The 18,175-nt window shown below is 33.4% G+C and overlaps 1 protein-coding gene across 2 annotated transcripts in view; it reads right to left on the bottom strand.

Annotated features, from left to right (window-relative positions):
• The window catches only part of Imp (IGF-II mRNA-binding protein), a 345,234-nt gene extending 330,580 nt beyond the window's left edge, over positions 1-14,654 (bottom strand). Inside the window, exon 1 of one of the 2 annotated variants that reach the window (XM_069834736.1) lies at positions 14,329-14,654. In XM_069834736.1, coding sequence (XP_069690837.1) covers positions 14,329-14,503 — 175 coding nt within the window. In that variant the 5' untranslated portion in view covers positions 14,504-14,654. The remainder of the gene's footprint in view (positions 1-14,328) is intronic. The other variant, XM_069834737.1, reaches the window with a different exon arrangement.
• Positions 14,655-18,175: the final 3,521 nt, after the last annotated feature.

Below are 18,175 nucleotides of genomic sequence, written 5' to 3'. Positions count from 1 at the left end.
TTTAGGTGCATAGTATATCATTTAATTTGTTTTTGGAATGATGAATGAATAAAATAAAGTACAAACGGAAATCTCACTGGTAACATGAGGAATTATGTGTAACATCTTTACACCCATTTTTAATCGTACATTGGTTTATCCAGTTTATCGGCGAAGATCTTTCTAGAGGAATTTATTCCCCTTAGGATAAGTGATACCGGTAGATTTGCATAACGTTAGGAACAAATGGTCGGTAACATTCTTCATGTTCTCTCATTCAGGGACAGGGACAGTAACGTTTTACGTATATATATATGTATGAAAAACCTTTATTAAACTTTTCCTCCGGTGCAAAACATGCATGCCGAGTACTTCAACACCTTTTAAAAATCCATTGCCATCTGCGGAGTTTCTACATGGTAAGCACTCGACCATCGAGAATGACAGTTTGTACACTATGAAGATAAGTGTAGATAGTTTGGCAAACAAATTTTAACAACCATAAACATATACAAAGGAAACTCTCTGCATACTTAGAACGTTACAACATTTCTGTCACTTTATAAAACTGTAATAATTTCACACATTGTTCTCAGGACTATGTCTCTGGTTCTCTTATTAATGTAGCTGTATATTTATTTTTATCTCCCTAATGACAGCTATTGAATCACTTCTTTGGAGTTTAATCCATTTCTTGTTTCAATTTTCTGTACATCTGGAAGAATTCATGAAGTCATTACTTTGGTCCTCTCGACTCCCATTTCTCTATAAATTGTGTCCAGGACTAATTTTAAAATGCTGTTGATACCTCTTCTAATTATGAGGCCTAGTAAGTGAAATGTTTTCCCACCAGTAACGAAATCAGATTACTTCTATAGAATCATAGCTCTCCATACTAACGAAGAGATGAATCATTGCAATGAAACGAGTAAATGAACTTAGCGAAATAGCTGTAAAACATTTGTAATGAAACGTCATTCACTAAGTTTTATGACGCGTAAAAAACACACATGCGATAATACACGTTTGTTTACTAAATAATATGAGTATATGTTTGATAGTGTAAAAGTATATATATATATATATATATATATATATATATATATATATATATATTTATTTATTTATTTATTTTCATTATAATCCTCTTTGATAATTAAACAAAAAAATTTATAGTCCATCGCTGTGGGGTAAGGGTTTGCATGCCTGACTATGAAACGAGCGGACCCGGGTTCAAATCCTGGTTGGGACAAGTTACATAGTTGAGGTTTTTCCGGAATTTTCCCTCAACTCATTGAGAGCAAATGCTGGGTAAGTTTCGGCGCTGGACCCTGGACTCACTTCGCCGGCATTATGAACTTGATATCATTCAGATGCTAGATAATCACAACAGTTGATGAAGCGTCGTACAATTTTTTTCAATAAAAAATATTGAATTCTTTTTAATTTTTATCTTAATATGGACAGATGTTGTGTGAAAAATTTAATGTAGAATCTGTGCATGTATTTGTATGCTTTCAGGATTTAGTGTTATTTTCTGAAATTAAAAAACAGTTATGAGGCATTAAGTAGTGATGAACTTCAGAAGTATACGTACTTCTCAATTATCAGAATTATAAATCTGGAAAGCTTTAAAACGAATGTTACTTCTTCACTGTTGTATTAATGCAAAATCTATATTCATTTATTAATTAATTCATAGTTTTCTGCCCAAGGGCAGGTATTGCACTACAACTCAACATTCTCCAATATTTCCTATTTTCAGCCGTTCTCTTTGTCTCCGCATATGATCTTAATGTCTTCTATCATCTTATATCTTCATCTTCCTCGAACTCTTCTCCCGTCCACCATTCCTTCCAGTGCATCATCCAGAAGACAGTTTCTTTTCAGCCAGTGACCCAACCAATTCCTTTTTCTCTTCCTGATCAGTTTCAGCATCATTCTTTCTTCACCAAGTCTTTAAAATCATATTATACAAAATTCGAGATAATGTATAACCATGATTATTCCTGTATACAAATGCGAGATTAAAGTCCTTATCAGCACCAAAATTAACAAGACACTCACAGTCACTAACAATTTCGTAGAACACAACTGTTCTGTATTTCAAGGAACACGACTTATATCACAAGATTAATTGTGAAAGCAACATAGTGCCCTGAAGTTGCATGGGGAGGATTAAATACTTCAGAAAACGTGTTCACTTTATTTACTCTTCTATTTCAATTAAAGTTCTGTTGAACTTTCAAGATTATATAATTTCTATTACATTCAAAACCAAAGGTATTTGAGAGATTGTACATAATTGCAATATACCGTGTAGCCTGTAAGATTTTGCTAAACGGATTTCGTACATATTCAAGAAATATATTGACAACATTATCAGATACACTACAGTAGCATTTTGGTATATTGGTTTCATCAGAAGGCTTATTATATGTACATATACCACCGGTAGTTTCGATATTACGAACTGAGTCCACTAATTTTGTATGTCCTTAATACTGTAAAAGCATAAATTCAATTAAATAACATTACCGGTACTTTATATTGCATGATATAATTATATGAAAGAAGTAATAACGTGCATATTGTTATGGTTTGAATCAAAAAGAGATATTAACATATTCTTTATTATTACATAGACTACAACTTTTTCTACACCTGTACTGAAAACATGGAAGTAGAAGAAATTCACAGAGGAAGAGTGATTGCTTTCGAAATTATGTGTTTTTCTACGAACTGAAGCTCTAAAACACGAAATCAATTGTAAAGACGTTATGTTTTAACTGCTCCCAAGAGATCAGTCAATTTTAATTTATATTAGTCTACCAACAAAAACAGAATTCTTTTTTATGACAAAAATATCAGTCAGTCCGTGAGATAAAGTGGGTTCTCCGTACCTACTTTTTGTGGGAGTACAGACATTTTAATCCCTTTAGCAACAAATTATACGCACTGTATATAAATGTGTGTCGTTAAATTTAATACAGTTCGAACTTGGTTAATTCGAAGTTGAAGGGACCATTAAGAAAATCGAATTATCCAAGATTTCAAATTAGACAAGTTACATCTTACTTTCTACGCCTGAGGCATTATAATTGAATATACCAACGTTCTTCGAAAGGAACAGTCCATGTGAAATCGTACCTGGATACGCTTGTATAACAATCAATGCAATACAGTAAGAACAAGACTACTGCATTTATTCAAGATTTTGAACATTGTCAAAATACAGGACATTCAAATTAAAAAACGCTTCAAGTTTATTGAGCGATTGGAAAATTATTTCACTCAAATTTTTTTGTCCTTTAATAGTGCACCTTAATTTCTGAATGTGGTCTGTACAATTGAAGAGGAGCTTGGTGCAAGAGAGAGATAACTACAAAATTCACAGAACATTTTTTCTGTCTATTTTATTTATTAGTCTGACTCAATATTGTGGGATTGCCTTACGACACAGAACAACTCTCAATGAAATTTAAAATGAAAAATAATGTAAACTGTTTTGATACAAAATAAATTAAGACATAACAAAAAAGAGATCTAGTACAATTTAAATTGAGTTTACTCCATAAAGATACTGGCGAAATATCGCTACGGAAAATTTTATTATAGTGGTGACAATGGCAACTTGAAGTTCTCTCTTCAGCTTATATTATTAGTATTAGTGGCATGTTTGGTACAAGAGTGGAGTAGATTCGCTGGCAATTGAACGTGTTTGGCGCAAGAGCAGGCAATTAATTCTCTCCTGAGAAATGTGGTAAAGTGGAGTAACCCCTCTCTTGCACTAGACCCTTCAATTGTAGCCAATGGTTTCTCGGGATGTTCTGGCCCTTCTCTTCTTCTTCTTCTTCTTCTTCTTCTTAAGACAGTCTGCTCGCACTACATTGCGGACTGATTTTCGTAATTCTGGAACTGAATTTCGTTAAATTTCACTTTGAATTATTACCACAGTCTAATATATACAGCCACGAAACTCAATACGTAGTAAATATGCATCCATAGATAGTGGCTAACCACTAGGATCGCTAATAACGCCTCATTACAGACAATGCGAAATAGTACCGGCACAGCCTATTATTCCTAGCACCCTCACAAATCAAGCTTCGTGACTATACTAGATTGTGTTATTACTGCATATGGAATTACAAACTTCTTTTTAACATTGCATTGCATAGAAATGTCAAGGGACTGCTCTAAAATTCGAATTATTCACAATTTCGAATTAAAGGCCTTTGAATTAGAGAAGTTCGACTGTATTTTTCATATCTTACTTAAATCCCATGTCATTTATTGGTCTAAAGACAAATGAAGAATGCCAGAAAGTGTATAAGAATTGTGTAGGCTTATTAAGACAGAGTGACTGAGGAGGGAACAGCGTAAGGGCAAGAGAAGGAGCAGAAGAGAAGAGAAGAGAAGAGAAGAGAAGAGAAGAGAAGAGAAGAGAAGAGAAGAGAAGAGAAGAGAAGAGAAGAGAAGAGAAGAGAAGAGGTGTGAGCAAGTGAATGAACACGAATGTGAAAGTGAATGAGAGAGAAGAATGAGCTAATGGAGAGGAATGAGAGAGTAGGTGAATAGAGGAAAGGATTGAAGAAATTAAGTGAAGTAAGAAGGAATAAACGAATGCGTGGAGAGGAGTGGAATGAGGGTGTGCGTGGAGACGAGTGAAATGAGCGTATAGAGACAAGTGGAAAGGGCGACTGGGTAGGATTAGAATGAGCGAGAGAATAGCAATGGATGTGAATGGAATGAGAAGTAATAGGAGTGTAATGGACTAATAGAGCGAGTGGAGAGAAGTGAAATGAGTGAGTGGGTAGGAGAAGAATGAGCGAATAGATAGGAGAGGAATGAGCGAGTGAATGGAGAGTAAAAAGATAGCGGAGAGGACAGGTATGAGTGAATTGATATAGGCCCTAAGTATGACTAAGCGAATGTATGGTGAGGAGTGAAATGAGCGAATGGCGAGGAGTGGAATGAGCGAGTGTGAGTGGAGAGAATTGTGGGAGTAAATGGAGGAGAGGAATGAGCGAATGGATGGGGAAAAAGAGCCAGCGAGTGTAGAGGAGAGGACTAATTGTGTGGGGAGGAGAGGAATCAGAGAATGGAAAAGAGATGATTGGAGAGGACTGAATTAATTGAAGGAAAGGATTTTATGTGCGTAAGTGAAGAAGAGAGAAGAGTGATTGAAGTGAACGAGTGAATAAAATTGAGTGGGCGAGTAAACGGATGGAATGGGAGTGAAGAGAATAAGAACTAGACTTATTAGAGAAATATCGCGAGAAACATTGGAAACTTTAGATCAATGAGTGGAGACGAGAGAGAAGACTGAAAAGTAGAGCGCGATACATTGAGTGAAGCGCAATGAGCAAGTGGATAGTATTGGAGTGAAGAGTTAATAATATTGTATTACAATTCTAGATTTTAAACGTCCAACCATGTCTGATGATGTAATACCATGGAAGCTCATGAGGTATATTTCAAAATAAGTAATCCTTACTACTCACTCATGTTACGATCAGACTCAGTACACGTCGACAGATCACCGTTCGTATAAATATATACTTATCTCACGCATATTCACACTTAATTTGGTTCAAATGAGCATTAAAGAACAGTAAATCCGTCCGGCAATGCTGTAGAAATAACACGTAATTTGCTTGAAAACAGCACATCTAAAATTAAGTAGGTGTGTCTTTCTAACATAAATTCCTTCCAGATCTAATGCGGTTCAAAAAAAAACTATTTCCTTTCGTCCTTATACAACCTTATACAACAGCAAAAGGAGTAATGAAATGCTTATACTCAAGAATTTCGGAATGGTCCAAATAGAGTGTGATGACTCGGTCTTCCATTTCCCAGGCTTACTTATCACACACATACTTCGTCACATCATCCTGAAGTGAGAGGGGTGACGAGGGAGAGGCTGATAACGCCCAAAAAACTACACTGTAGGACGATAACGTTGTGCGCCTATCTTTTAATAAGACGCAGTAAATAAGGCCCAACAAAGCTCAGTTTTGTAAGCCAACCCTTACGCCTAACTTATTAAACTTTGTATATTATACTGATGTGGCATCGTGGTGGTGGAAAAAAAAAATTTGTAAAGATTAACGATTCAACGATTATTTGTCTCCGAATATGAAAGCTGTTTTCTTATAATTATAAAGCCAATCTTTGTGACAAGATTGCTGAAAATTTCTTCTTTAGTAAAGCTGGAAAGAGAACAAATAAATTTTCTATTTTCTCTAGGAATCCCTAATAAACCTTTTAGTCCATTTTCTATCCGTATTGACCTTAATATATTCTCCAGTACTTATGAATAAAGGAACCAATAACTTGGCTCCTGTTTCTAAAAAGGGCAATTTTACTGAATAAGAAAACAGAATCATTCAATTTAAAATCATCTTTATAATGTGAAAATAATCTGCATTATTGTTCAACGACTGACTTCTATGAAAATAATCATGTCTGAAAACAAAATAACACAAACTCTTTCATATACCTAGTCAGATTTTCGAATTGTTTAACTTAGTGACCCGTTATCTTTATCCAATAGAAAGAATATTCCTTCAATGAACCACCGATTCTGTGAGTTTTATTACAGTATCTATGAGCTGACGAAATGAAATATGAAATTAACATTCAAAGTGTACGAGATATTTCACAAAACTGAATTCGTTGCTAAAAGGGTGTCGAGAACGAGCAATTATTAACCTCATCTTACATTCAATACTGACAGTTTCGACTGGGAAACATACAAGTTCGAAAAAAATCTAAACAGAAATTTTTTATCTCCAGAAATTCTTAATCTCCTCATTCATGATAAGGTACCATGAACTTTGACTCAGCATTTAAATAAAGTTTTATTGCCTTACAGGAGGTTCATTCTTTATATCTTCTTTACTCTCCCCTTTACCCTTTCAGGTTTTAAAATTCATCCATCTTTAATGTTCTCTATATACTAAATTTAAAAATAAATTACTGTGTTCCACACTTATACCCCGATAGTTTAAAATTATTTAGAGAAAGATAGTATGCCTGAAATAAATTTCATAAATTCAACATTTTAATACTGCAGGCACACAATGCAAAAAGTTAGTTACATCCGTTAACGTTTCGCCGTACAACACGTTTTGGTTTTTAACACTGAAACTTGATAGAACATAGTAACTAGCAATAAAAAGTTTTCTGTCTAATTTGTATAGTGGGGAGAGGAGGAGAAGAATATGATGCGACGTATGAACTACTCTTCTGCGTGCAAAGCAATTCTCTGTTCACAACTACATTAACTGCTTGGCAATGGGGAAAAAATTTATGCATCTTACAATCTAACGTGTGAGATGTTTACTCATAAAGAGAAGCTTTACAATGCTTAGTTATTTTTATTGATTCAATACAGTAAAATTTAGAGCTTCCGAGTAACGAACGATTCCTGGATTCAATTACAGAACAAATTACTGACGTTATTGAGCATGATAGTTGTTTGGACGTAAGTGTGAATTCACACACGAGACATTTAATCAAAACAACTGATAATGAACAAAACTATTTTCCTTTCTACTTATCTAGGAGTAATAAAGGTAAGAACTTCTGTTAAAGATACAAACAATTAAGTTATTTAAATGATGAATCATGATAAGAATAAAGTATCTGTTCAGCTCTGAAAATGGCGACCTTTGAAAAATATTTTTAGTTTATTTAACGACTCTGTATAAATGAATAGGTTATTTAATGTCGATGAAAATTATGTGCTTACGTAACATTTGCCTTACAGTTGGGGAAAACCTCGGGAAAAACATCAACCGGTCCAAACACACCCGAGCGCAGCTCCGGATATTGAAAAATATTAAGTGATATTTCGTACAAATAAAAACACACTTTGGCAAGATGTTATGAAGCTTGTTCCTTATCAAAAACGGTTTAAAATTGAATATATAGTAGTTCTTTGTATGATAACTAAAGGAAGTCATACATTACATTAATGAAGGCATGACAACCTGTGGTCCACAGTTTGCGCCAATTCTGAGTCTTCGATCTGTCTGGTTAGAATAAAATTGACTAATTTTAAGAACAACGGTCAAATACTTTCGTCTCTCTGGCGTGTAACTTAAAATTTCAACACAACAAACTCTCTAACATATTCATGTAATATTACTAGTAATACTTTCTTATATTATGATACACATCTCCTGAAAACAAGAATAATTATTTTGAATGGAAAATAACTTAGTATGGTATTTTTTTTTAATTACCTAAAAGTAGTACACGCATTGTATTCTTCACCTGACATAATTAGGAACATTAAATCCAGACGTTTGAGATGGGCAGGGCATATAGCAGGTATGAGAGAATCTAGAAATGCACATATAGTGTTAGTTGGGAGGCCGGAGGGAAAAAGGCCTTTGGGAAGCAGAGACATAGATGGGAGGATAAAATAAAAATGGATTTGAGAGAGGTGGAATATGATGCTAGAGACTGGATTAATCTTGCTCAGGGTAGGGACCGATGGCGGGCTTATGTGAGGGCTGCAATGAACCTCTGGCTTCCTTAAAAGCCGTAAATAAGTAAGTCAGTCAGTAAGTAAAAGCAATACTTAAAGAAACATTAATTTTTTCTTAAAGCATAATTTGCTATCGCCTCTTGGGTTTATATTGATTACAACTTTGTTTTCAGAACTTAAACGTACCGTAAGTGAAAATGCATTCATGTTACTCGCATCATGTTCAAAGCATATTTTCTTTCAATACATGCTCAGAAGATATTCTTCAGAACGAAATTTTGAAATGTCACTCTGATAACTGAGACTTCAAAGAACATAAGACACTCAAATTATTAACTAGAACATCTGAAAATAATTAAATAATCTCTTTCAGTCTTATAATTGAGCTGTCTGTTATGGTCTCTCATCACTCCAGCCATCTCAAATTCGAACGTATTTGATTAGAGATGCGGACGCAATTTGAAGTAATTCGTAATTCCTTTATCGAAAAAAATCACTCATTATACAGCATCTTGACAAGAAACAAATATAGACTACCCAATTGTAAGGGATTCCGTTACAATCAACCCTTACTTAACAGTAAAAAATTCGACACTATTCCATTTGCATTATAATTAACGGAAGAGGTACAAGACAGACATTTAAAAGCTTAACTACGGTACCTTCTTATCTGTAATGTTTATTCACTATCAACACAGAAGCAATGCAATTCAATACGCTCTTTGGATAAGTATAACGAATAATTATCGTTCGCTTGACCAATTAATAATCAATGTGACATTTATCACTATTCATTCCTTATGTCAGAACACATTGTAAGATTATGACAGAATTAAAATATATAGGCTATATACAGTGATTATGAATAATATCAAAACAAATATGTTGAAAAAATAATAATTTTCTTTTCTAATTTTGTTTTCGTGGTCACAAATCAAAGTAACTTATTAAATTGAATAAATGGTATTCATTTGGGGGGGGGGGAATTAATAGTGTATTACACAAGTTGCATGACATTCGTTATATAGTCCTATCTTACTATACCTACATAAAGAAACTAAATATTGAGAGATAAAACAAAAGGTGAAAAGGTCTCAAAAAACCTGACAGGTAATTTCTTTGCCTTCTTTTATTTTGGAATGCCTAGCAAATCTTATTAGCCTACATAAGATAGACTGAAAACGTATTTAATAAAAACAATAATTATTTCTCTATTACAACACTGTAATTACATTCTGAAAATAAAAGAATACCGCATTTCATAATTCCTGTACAACATAGTTCTGAAAACTAACGGCCTCTCCCCAACCCCCAAACTTTATCCCAACAAGCATACTTCAGAACGCACTTGAAAGGGAAGTCAACGATTTCAAGGGTCGACCCACCCTTTCCCTAAGGAGCAGCGTGCTAGATATTAATTCTGGTTTCTTATATTAGTAAATCATAAGGAAAAAAAAAAAACATAGTGGTGCAAGGTACCGGACCAAACAAACGCACTCATTTCCGACAGAATGTGCAGTGTCATGGACAAGATTTTGATAAATTTATTGTGGTTCAATTGCAGATGCCTGGCAGTATGATTTTAATTTGGCAAGGGATTGTCAGTCAGTTCTTCAAGTCCCTGCACTGCGGCCCCCTCACCTTCCATACATATGTCATATGCTAATAGGAAACTTCAATCCTCTCTCTGAAATTGACCCTTCTTTTCTTGTTCGCCCCTTCCCCGAGCAAAGAGGTTTCAAACCACAAGTGTCCAAGATGAAGGGTACGAATGCTTGTGCATACCTCGGAGCCCTTCTCGCTAGTTACTCCAAGGAAAAAACCGGAACATTTTCAGCAGTACAATAGTTGCTGGGTGCTAGACAAAATATTCCACGTTAACAACCAAATTCTCCATGCTGGTAAATCCCACAGTAGTCTGGCTGGCAGGCTCCCCTCTCGGACTGGACAAACCTGTCCTGCAAGTGCCCCTCAAACTACCGAAAAATGACGAGCCCCCCTCCCGTCCACGAAAATAAATTTAACGCCAGATTTTTCAATTTCTAAAACATCCGTCTTCTACACTAAAATTTCGATACTCTGAAGAATGGAAGCTGTTCGTTTTCGGTTACTGAAACAAAAGAAAATACTGTAATGAAATCGCCAACCGACATCACTGGAAAATGTAGATTGTCGAAGATGTCACTGCAGCAACCGACGATTCCCTCCATATAAGTAGGTACTTAATTATTACTATGTCCTTACAGTCAAAGTAAGACAAAATCACTGTATGTAACAAAATTATGAAAACAGTACAAAAATAACGAGCAAATGAAAATAGATGGCCACCTGGCGCCAAGGTTTAAACAAGTTAGGTAACAACAGCGATGGAAGAGCTCGACAGTGTATCGACATACGAAACCTGTTCCAATAATCCATTAGTCATCACACCGGGGTGGTCCTGCAAATTTGTTGTGCCTCCAAAATAAACTCGACCGTTGCAACCCTATGCGGAGCTGGACACTTCCGCACTGGGGTTGGGAGACAAAGGGGGCTACTATAACGATGCAACATTGCTTCTTGTACAGCATCCCTTTTATTTTTACCTGTTTGTGCAACGTTCCCCTCGCCATCAAACGCCCAATTACACCATCACGCAACTCAAGCCGCTGTGGTGAAATATATTCCATCAATTTGGGCACCTGACATGCCGCTATCTTATATTTTAACTAATTTACGTCATGATAAATGAGCGAGTAATGTATTCGTTTAGATAGGGGTTGAAAATGCAATCTGCTGCAACTTAGCGTTTGAGTAATACAGAAAACATATTTATAATAAATATAGCCGAATATTTCTCCTTTACTAGACCCAAAAAATATCTCGTGCGCGCTGTATTTAACAATGTTAACAAGCTCATTCTCCTGGTGCATGTAAGTTATATCACATACAATGTTTCTGTCATCTATGTCTAACATCTTTGGCTATGCCAACGGCTCCAATTTTAAGTTCTTAACACACTGAAAAAAACCTTCTATTATGCCGCCCAAAATCAATCCACCGATATTACTTGCAAATATTTTACTGGCTCTGAATTAGATTAATTTCTAACTTTTCCTTCTTTCTCGATGCAAGTTCAACTCTCTTTGCTTCACATAATATTTCCCTTTTTTCTTGAGAAACCACAATGAAGGAACTCCAAAAATGTCAACTGCGACTTAAACAATATGAAATTGACAAACAATAAGTAAGCTAATTCACAATTTATTGGTTATACTACCGATATTATAAAAACTACATTATCTGCACTGCAGATAATAAATTCACAATTCCTTTTCAATATTTAATACTGCGATAAGCTATAGGGTTTTGGAATGTGCACATATGAATGGCTGAAATTAGAATGTAGCCCATAACTTACATTTATTACCTTACGAATGAGAATATACCTATTTTTCCGAAATGCAATATTCTGTAAAAATTATTGAAGTACTGATGTTGCAACATGAAGTTAATTCACAGTACAAATAAAGAAATGTCGATTTCTGTAAGGATAGCCTCATTTATTACTATTACAGTATGTTTTCATATTGTGTATTGGAATTTTCATTTCAGATGTGAACTTACAGGTAGAGAGATAAATTAATAGAAACTAGGGACATATAGAAAAAAATAAATAGTTTTGCTCACTCCCCACTGCTCACTCTCGCTTTTCATCTTTAAACACATCAATTTTGTAATGTGAGTTAAGCCTAGAGGATATAAACACGAAATTTTTATTCTTTAAATACCATATGAGTAATGTGATTCTTACAAACAGCAAGGAAAATTTCTAGGTGTGTCATTCGTTACTAACATTATTTGCAATAGAATTCATCCATCCAAATTTCCCAAATAGATACCTATAGGTATATGAGGTGTTTAGATTCAAAGGCATTTTTATCCATCTGGCATAGTGTTGAATAAATAGTTAGTTTGAAGAAATAACAAAAGACATTTACAAAACATGATTCAATATTTAAGTAAACTGAAAATTTTCATTGAACTGCATATTGAACAGAACTTGTGTACCAAAAATGTAGCAGAAATTTGGAGAAGTACCAAAATAATATAAATCAATTTATATCATTTTTTTAATTTTTATTTATTTTTTTTTTTTAGATAAGAATGCGTTTGCAACTAACTCCTCATACAAAATATCACTTTATGTTCAACGTGTAATGGTTACTCTTCCCTAGCAAAGTGACATTACAACTTTTGTACCGAGACTATGACTAAATCCAACAAAACCTAAAATATCGCTGACAATATTTCATTTCATTATTTGATTTTCAGAGCTAGTCATAGTACAAAGTTCTCTAAGGCTGTATAAACACACTTTATCAGAAACCAAATATAGTCTAGCTACATACCTACCATATAATACAAATATTTTATTATAGGGCTTTCGAAATTTGCTAATCTATTTGTCCCTTCCATTGAAAATGAAGACAATCTAATATAATTAACAAAATGTACGTTAAATAAATTCTAAAATTAATAGAATAAATCTAAATATCAATACATTTACTCAATCACAAGATTGAAATACAAATTGCCCTGCAAATACAGGATATTGAACGTGGGAGATAAGCAACAAAATTTTACAAAAGTCTAGAATGATTGAAATTCATATTGAAGGTAGGGCCTATGCGTACTATATAGGAATTTCTTGAAGAATATAGGCCTACTATTAACGTAATGTAAGGTTAATTTCAAATAATGGTGCTTCTTAGGATAACTTAATGTTCAAAAATCAAAACTTATGTAGGCCTACCGGTATTCAACTAATTTCTGTACAGTGAATACCTCACCTACAAGAATAAGAAAACTAGGCCTAAATTACCAGACTAAATTTATATAAATTAAATAGGTTTAAGTTAACTATATTTATACGTTAGGTCTATAAATTAAATCATACATTCTGCTACCACCACTGTAGACATCAAATCATAATATTCTTCACACCTACTGCAGACCAAATTAAAATTTTACACTAAAATAAAAATTGCAATAGACTAACGCTAACTGAGATAATGCAGGATATACTAATGGCAAGGTAGCCAGATCCATTTCGGATGTATTCAATTTGTTGACTAGAAATGTTTTATTTAATTTATATTCTGCAACATAGTAAACGTTACTTACTGATATCATAAGGTCAGGTTAGGTTAGGTCATGTTATGTTGTAGGATTACACTCAGCTAATTGGTGCTCAGATGTAAATAACCATTAACTTTGAAACGTAAACAAATGGAATGTTTAGAATCTCTGTAGATAGTAAGTGGTGTCCAAAAATGTCACATATCTAACTGGTAGATGTGTTTACATGCAACACAGGCGTAAATCTTCCTTACACGCATGTTCAGCGTCCGAAACACATTTTGTATCAATCTAGCTACATGAGAATAAGTCTTGAGACGGGCGATGCCTGTAGGCCTAATTTCAAGCGGCTTGGCAACCGGCTTTTTGCGGCGTGAGCTTGGCGCCGGTGCAGGAGGGACTGCTCGTTTCACGCAACACTCCCACAGGAGATCAATACCGGGGTGACTGAACAACCCTCAATCAAAATCTTATAAAACTGGGGATATATTGATGAAACAACAGATCTGCAATAGCCTATGAATTAATAATGCATTTTTTTAATGCTACGCACATGACCTTCAGCTATAAAACCGGCAGCCATATTGAATCGTGTGAAAAGGGAATGAAGCGCGTGATAGGCCGAAAGCATGGGTATTCTATAGAACTACAACACTAAAAGCACTACGTGTTGTAAACACTACATCAACGAAAGGTGTTATGATACGCTATGTTTACACACTTACCATTTAATTTGTCAATCGCTCTGTCTGCTGTAGATTGATCCGGGCAATCGACGAATGCATATCCACCACGCTTTACAAGAATCGTGGTACACGATAAACTATGATCTTGAAAAAGTTGTCTTAACGTGCCTTCGTTCACGTCCGCTGGTAAATTTCCTACGTACAGCTTACTCATTATTAGTTCGTCAGTGTCCACAACTTTTACACACTAAAACGTGAAAGAATCACAAACTTATTAGCACCGTCCACACACACAAACAAGATAGTCCAACAAGAACTGCAACAGACAGAAATATGGAACGAACGTAACCAAGCCCGTTAGCCCTCGACACGCCACAACTATGGCTGTAGCCGGGAAGATTGAAAAAGTGTTTCTTGAATCTGATTGGCGGAGCAACTAACCACGTGCTCACAATAATTCCCGCCTCTCCCTATCATTGGTCGGCATTATTATTAGGCATCGTGGTCGGAGGGGAAATAGTATTTATAAGAATTGATAATTAAGTGCAAATACAATATGTATGTAAAATTAACTTGTTATAGCAAAAGTAATAACTACTCTACTGTGCAATTAAATAAGACGTTAAATAACATACAAAATACATAATATGAAAATTACCGGCATGTTGAATTGAGACTTCGAAATGATGTCACTATTGTTTTCTGATAAGATTTCTACATTCAATAAAGGCACTCATACTACTGATAACGTACACACTCCTATCACAAGATAGAACATTAAGACAGAAATACTATGAACGTCATAATGCATTCAAACTACACGACACAACTAATGCAAAACTGTTTAATAACTCATTTAAATTCACAATGCATTAGCAGAACTGAACGACTGAAGGCACAATCCTGAACTTTTATGTTAAACCTGCTTCATGTTGGACGCGAATAACATATGTGTTATTAAATAAAATTTAATCAGCTTCATGTAACCGAAATCCAATCGAAATGAGTAACAAATGACAATTATTCTCATTGTTGAGTAACAAAACAAAATCTGAACCTTTCTTTTCAACAATCAAGTCACTGCTTCTCGGATGCTATGCTCTAATAAAAATATAAATTGTCGACTACATCTAAAGGACTTTCTAGGTTTGGCTATAAACCGAAGAATGACTTTATTTAATAACATTAAAAATACTGAAGTAATGACACTAAATATTTAAAATCAATTATAATATTAATTTTATATTGTATAGTAATCTATCTAATAGCTAGTTCTGATATTGAAAAATAAATTATATACTGTACTTCCAGAAATTGAATTATCACAATAACATAATTATACAATATCCTTTACTACAGTGTAATCATTACTGCAGCTGTGCTTTCCTCATAATTATTATGATTATTATGAAGACCCTTCATAAAAAGTCATCTAACTTACTATTTAAGTCTTAATTTATACAGGTAGTGCTATTAATTTAAGGAAACAGTGTTTTCCATAGTCAGTTTATAATGATAATTACATATAAATACATAAAGCCATGCATAAATTTAAAAAAATGATAATTCAAAATGTTACCTTCATAAAACACATTATCTTGTACTTTCACTATTCATCTCCAAGAAGTTCATCCGTTAAATAGATATATGAAGCAAGTAAAAATAATTTCGAAAAATCAAGTGATCATTATCCTTAAACCTTCACTACCTTAAAACTAAACATTATGTGATTTCATAAATTTTATTAGTGATTAACATCATACATCAAAGCAATACTACTGGAGACTTCAACAGAATTCTTGAACATGTCTTTTTCATTCTACAGCTTTCGTGAACATTATTACTATGTACTCGAAAATACAGTACAAAAAAAAAATAATTATAAACATTTTAACGGATGGAGTAGTAAAATTCCTTACTCTATGATTTGTGGTCAAAAAAACCTCTTCTAAAATATATTAAACTAAGGAATATATTCAACTTTAACGATGTTGTAGTAAAACAATTTCTTTCTTGCTTTATCCAATACCTTATAGATTATATATGTTAAATGTATTATCTTCTGGACTCTTGAAATAGCTTTGATAGTTAATTCCTGTGCAGGTATGTTTGAGAGGAATATACAGACAGATATAGGTCAAACAGAAAAAAAATTGAAACAGAGAGAAAGTCTGTTACAAGACCAAGTCAACAATAGTTAATGAAGGGCTTGTATTTAATAAATCGCATTTTATTCTTTCATTTAAATGTTTAAACCTGATTGGCTTTCCGCGTACAAACATCCTAAGTGTTTAGTGAGGTATGTAAGTTTCTGGACATAATTATTTCAACTTAATTTTAATAAAACTTATTAAAAATTTTAATTTAAAAATAAAATGAAATTATTTGCGTCAGTTTAAAAAAATTATAGCAAAGGTCAATCCTAATACATAATAATTAATAAAAGAATCTAATCTTTGTGAGTACAAAACAATGTGCCAACATAATATTGCAAATTTTATAGCAGAGAATTGGATTAATATTATTAATTTGTATCAGCTTAGATACCAGTACCTTGGGCAAGAATTTTCAATTTTTGGGGTTATTTCAAAGAACTGAACATCATTAGCGCAATTTAAGTTGTGTAAAGCTATTGTTGTATAGTCAATTTTGAATTTTTCTTGCTTGCTTATCAACATAACATATGATAAAGAGATAATTAAGTATTCAAGTATAATATGAATATGAACATTTCACATCTTCCTATTGAATAATATCATTAGAAATAAGTCCATAAAAGTATGTAATGGTATAATGTTTAATTATGGGAAGGATTTTAAACATAATAATAATAATAATAATAATAATAATAATAATAATAATAACTTATAGTAACAGAAGAATTATAAGGAAACTTAGTTTTCCAATAATATGTGTAATACAGTTTTACTTGTTTTTAAAATTAAATTTTGCAAAAATATTACACCAATGCGTTGATTATTCTCATAATTATCTGACCTACAATAATTATTGTTTTGTATTAAAAATAGATAAACACAGCACTTGAATTAGATCTGCATGTCAAATTAAAATAACAGGAAAAACTGTGTCATTCTTAAGCACATTACTATGTCACTTGCTAAAAAAATATAGCGATGCAGAAGTGACAAGGACATGTCAAGAGTTTGCTCAAAGAGATCGAAAATCTGTACCACTTTTATATAACAATAATAATAATAATAATAATAATAATAATAATAATATCACCGAGAGCAGACTAATTATTTGTGTCCCAATGGTTTGAAACAAAAAAACTGCTCTGCAGCATCTGCTTTTGCCAACGAAGAAATTGAAGGATATAAAATAACCCTCTTTCATTGCAATTCGTATTATTAGTAAGTTTTTCAATACAAATTAAATATGACCTGGCAATTTATGGTTAATGCCATTTAAAATCAAACAAATACCAAGTATAAAGCACAACACTATTGTTACTATTATTAGTATGACTATCTTGAATACTAAAAAATAACCACCGTCATCTTCATCGACTTCAAAGACTCGGCTCTTCAATTCTTTCTGTTCTCAATATTGTGAAGATTATGATCCAACATTAAACATTACGTGATTAGCGTGACACATGGTCGCCGTTTAATGAAACAACAAAATTAATGAGTGCGCATACAATTCAGAAGGGAGATAAAACCCTCATTCCAGCCGGGATTCGAACCTGGTCCGCTGGATTTATAACTACACACACTACCGCTTTAGCAACGGAACAGGACGACAGCATCATCATCATCATCATCATCATATGTATTTAATTAATATGTTTTGTGTATAATTTTATTTGAATGTTTATTTATTTCATATTCATATTTTACCCATCTTTTTTTAATTATAGCTA

Source organism: Periplaneta americana, chromosome 9 (assembly GCF_040183065.1).
Source record: "Periplaneta americana isolate PAMFEO1 chromosome 9, P.americana_PAMFEO1_priV1, whole genome shotgun sequence".
Classification (NCBI taxonomy): domain Eukaryota; kingdom Metazoa; phylum Arthropoda; class Insecta; order Blattodea; family Blattidae; genus Periplaneta; species Periplaneta americana.
The sequence above is the reverse complement of the archived record's forward strand: the minus strand, read 5'-3'. Positions and strand labels throughout refer to the sequence as shown.